Source organism: Neopelma chrysocephalum, unplaced genomic scaffold, assembly GCF_003984885.1.
Source record: "Neopelma chrysocephalum unplaced genomic scaffold, ASM398488v2 Primary Assembly neopelma1_94857, whole genome shotgun sequence".
In the NCBI taxonomy this organism is placed as follows: domain Eukaryota; kingdom Metazoa; phylum Chordata; class Aves; order Passeriformes; family Pipridae; genus Neopelma; species Neopelma chrysocephalum.
The window spans coordinates 1-2157 of NW_020923562.1; the positions used below are offsets into that span (position 1 = coordinate 1).

Here is a 2157-nt window from a genome sequence, read left to right on the forward strand (position 1 = left end):
TTATTGTCCCCCACCCCTCAGTCCTGGCACAGAGGAGCCTGGTGGGCGTCAAAGGGATTTGTGGGGGGGTTTATTGTCCCCCACCCCTCACTCCTAATGCCCAGAGCAGCCCCCCGAGTGCCCCCCATGTGCCCCTCAGTCCTGGGGCACAGAGGAGCCTGGTGGGTATCACTGTGGTTTGGGGGCTTTATTGACCCCCACCCCTCAGTCCTGGGGCACAGAGGAGCCCGGTGGGTGTCACGGTGGTTTTGGGGGGTTTATTGACCCCCACCCCTCACTCCCGGCGCCCCCCCCGTGCCCCTCAGTCCCTCCCCATCCTCTTCACGGCCGGGTTGGGGTACTCGGGGTTCTCCACGGCGCCGGGCCCGAACTTGAGCTCGAGGAAGGCGCGGGCGTTGTTGGGCGCCATGGCCGTGAAGCCGGCGAAGGCCACGGGCACCAGGGGCCGCAGGAAGCTCTCGGGGAACTCCACGTCCTGCGGGTGCCCCAGCCACGTGTCCTTGGTCATGGTCCCGCCGCGGGCGTAGAAGGGCCACAGGTCCACGTGCAGCCGGTTGACGCGGCTGTAGTGCACCCGGTAAAACTCCCCCTCGGCCGCCTTCTCCCACAGGAAGCCCTGAGGGTCCTCCACCGGCCTCCCCTGGGCCTCCACGGCCGCCAGCCAGCGGCACTTGCCGGCGTCCTCCCGGTAGATGCCCAGGTCCACGTCGTAGTCCCAGGGGATGATGTCCCCGAGGCGGGCGGCGCCCAGTAAAGACCCACCTTCCAACCAGTACCTCACCCCGGCGGCCTCCAGCTCGCGGGCCACGTGCCGGGCGGTCTCCCTGAGCGCCCGCAGGCAGCAGGGCGGCGTCCAGCGCCCTTCCAGCAGGTACCGGGGCGTGCCCGCCTGCACGGTGCCGAAGCAGCGCGGCGTGTCCTTGGCGCAGCCGTGCCAGCGCCGGCGCCCGTCCGCCAGCACCTCCAGCTTGACGCCGACATCCCGGAGAAGCTGGCGCCGGTGGGATTCTTCCAGCCCCTCGGCCTTCCAGCGGCCGTGCGGCGAGGGCGGCGGGCGGCGGGCGGCGGGGAAGGCGGCGCCGGGCAGGAGGCGCAGGCGCCAGCCGCGGAGGGCGGCCTGGAGGGCGAGGGCGGCGGGCGCCGGGCGCGCCAGCGGGAAGGGCAGGGCGAAGAGGTCGCGGGTGCGCAGCAGGAGGACGGCGGGGGGGCCCTCCAGCGCCGAGCAGGCACCACCCTGAGCGTTGGCAGCGTTGGCATCGCTGTATTGTGCCGTCCATGTCTTCAAGTCAACGCTCAGCGCCAGGCACCGCGGCGCCCGCGCGCCCACCGCCGCGGCCACCACACGGGTGTTGTTGTCACCACCGGCCTCCAGCGCGTCCCTCATGCGCTCCAGCAACCCCGGCACGGCCCGGGCGCCGTCGGGCACCAGCGCCACGTGCCGGGTGCGCACAACCAGCTCGGGGCGAGGCGGCGGCGGGCGGTCGGGCCGCTGCGGGCGCAGGGGCAGGAGGGCGGCGCCGGCGGGCAGCGGCACCGGCGGGTAGGGCGGCGACTCGGCCGCCACCAGGACGGGCACGGGCAGGGCGGCGAAGGAGCGGGCGGTGCCCACCAGGTCGTTGTCGAAGTCCTCGAAGTCGCGCAGCAGGACGGTGACGCCGGGGACGCCGCGGGAGGGGCGGCACGGGGAGGGGGGTGTTGGCAAAGGGGGGCCGTGCCAGGCGCAGTAGAGGAGGAGGAGGTTGAGGGCGATGCCCGCGGCCAGGGCGGCCTGGCACGGGGTCACCCGCATGGCGTGGGGGGTGGTGATTAGTTCTTTTAGTTAATTAGTTAGTCCTTTGGGTTGACTGAGGGGAGGTCCTTCCTGCTCAGGTGGGTGCTGGTGGTGCTGGCACAAGTGTCACGAGTTTGGGGGTCTCGGAGAGTTGGGGGGTCTCGGAGGGTCGGCGGCGGCGCTGGAGGGGAACGAGGGGTTAATGAGGGGGTTCATTAATGAGGGGGCTCGTTAATGAAGGGACACCCCCAGCTTTTATAGACCCCAAAACCCCCCCACCCCCCCCACCCCCCCCACCCCCCCCCCCCCCCCCCAACCCCCCCAACCCCCCTATCCCCCCAAATCCCCCATAGCCCCTATAGACCCCAAATCCCCCATAGCCCTTA

General features: G+C 71.4%; 1 protein-coding gene across 1 annotated transcript; it reads right to left on the reverse strand.

Annotated features, from left to right (window-relative positions):
• Positions 1–285: 285 nt before the first annotated feature.
• On the reverse strand, positions 286–1828 carry FKRP (fukutin related protein). Its single transcript, XM_027707848.1, has one exon. The coding sequence runs from the start codon at positions 1787–1789 to the stop codon at positions 302–304; it is 1488 nt and encodes a 495-aa protein (XP_027563649.1). The 5' UTR covers positions 1790–1828; the 3' UTR covers positions 286–301.
• Between the last annotated feature and the right edge of the window lie 329 nt (positions 1829–2157).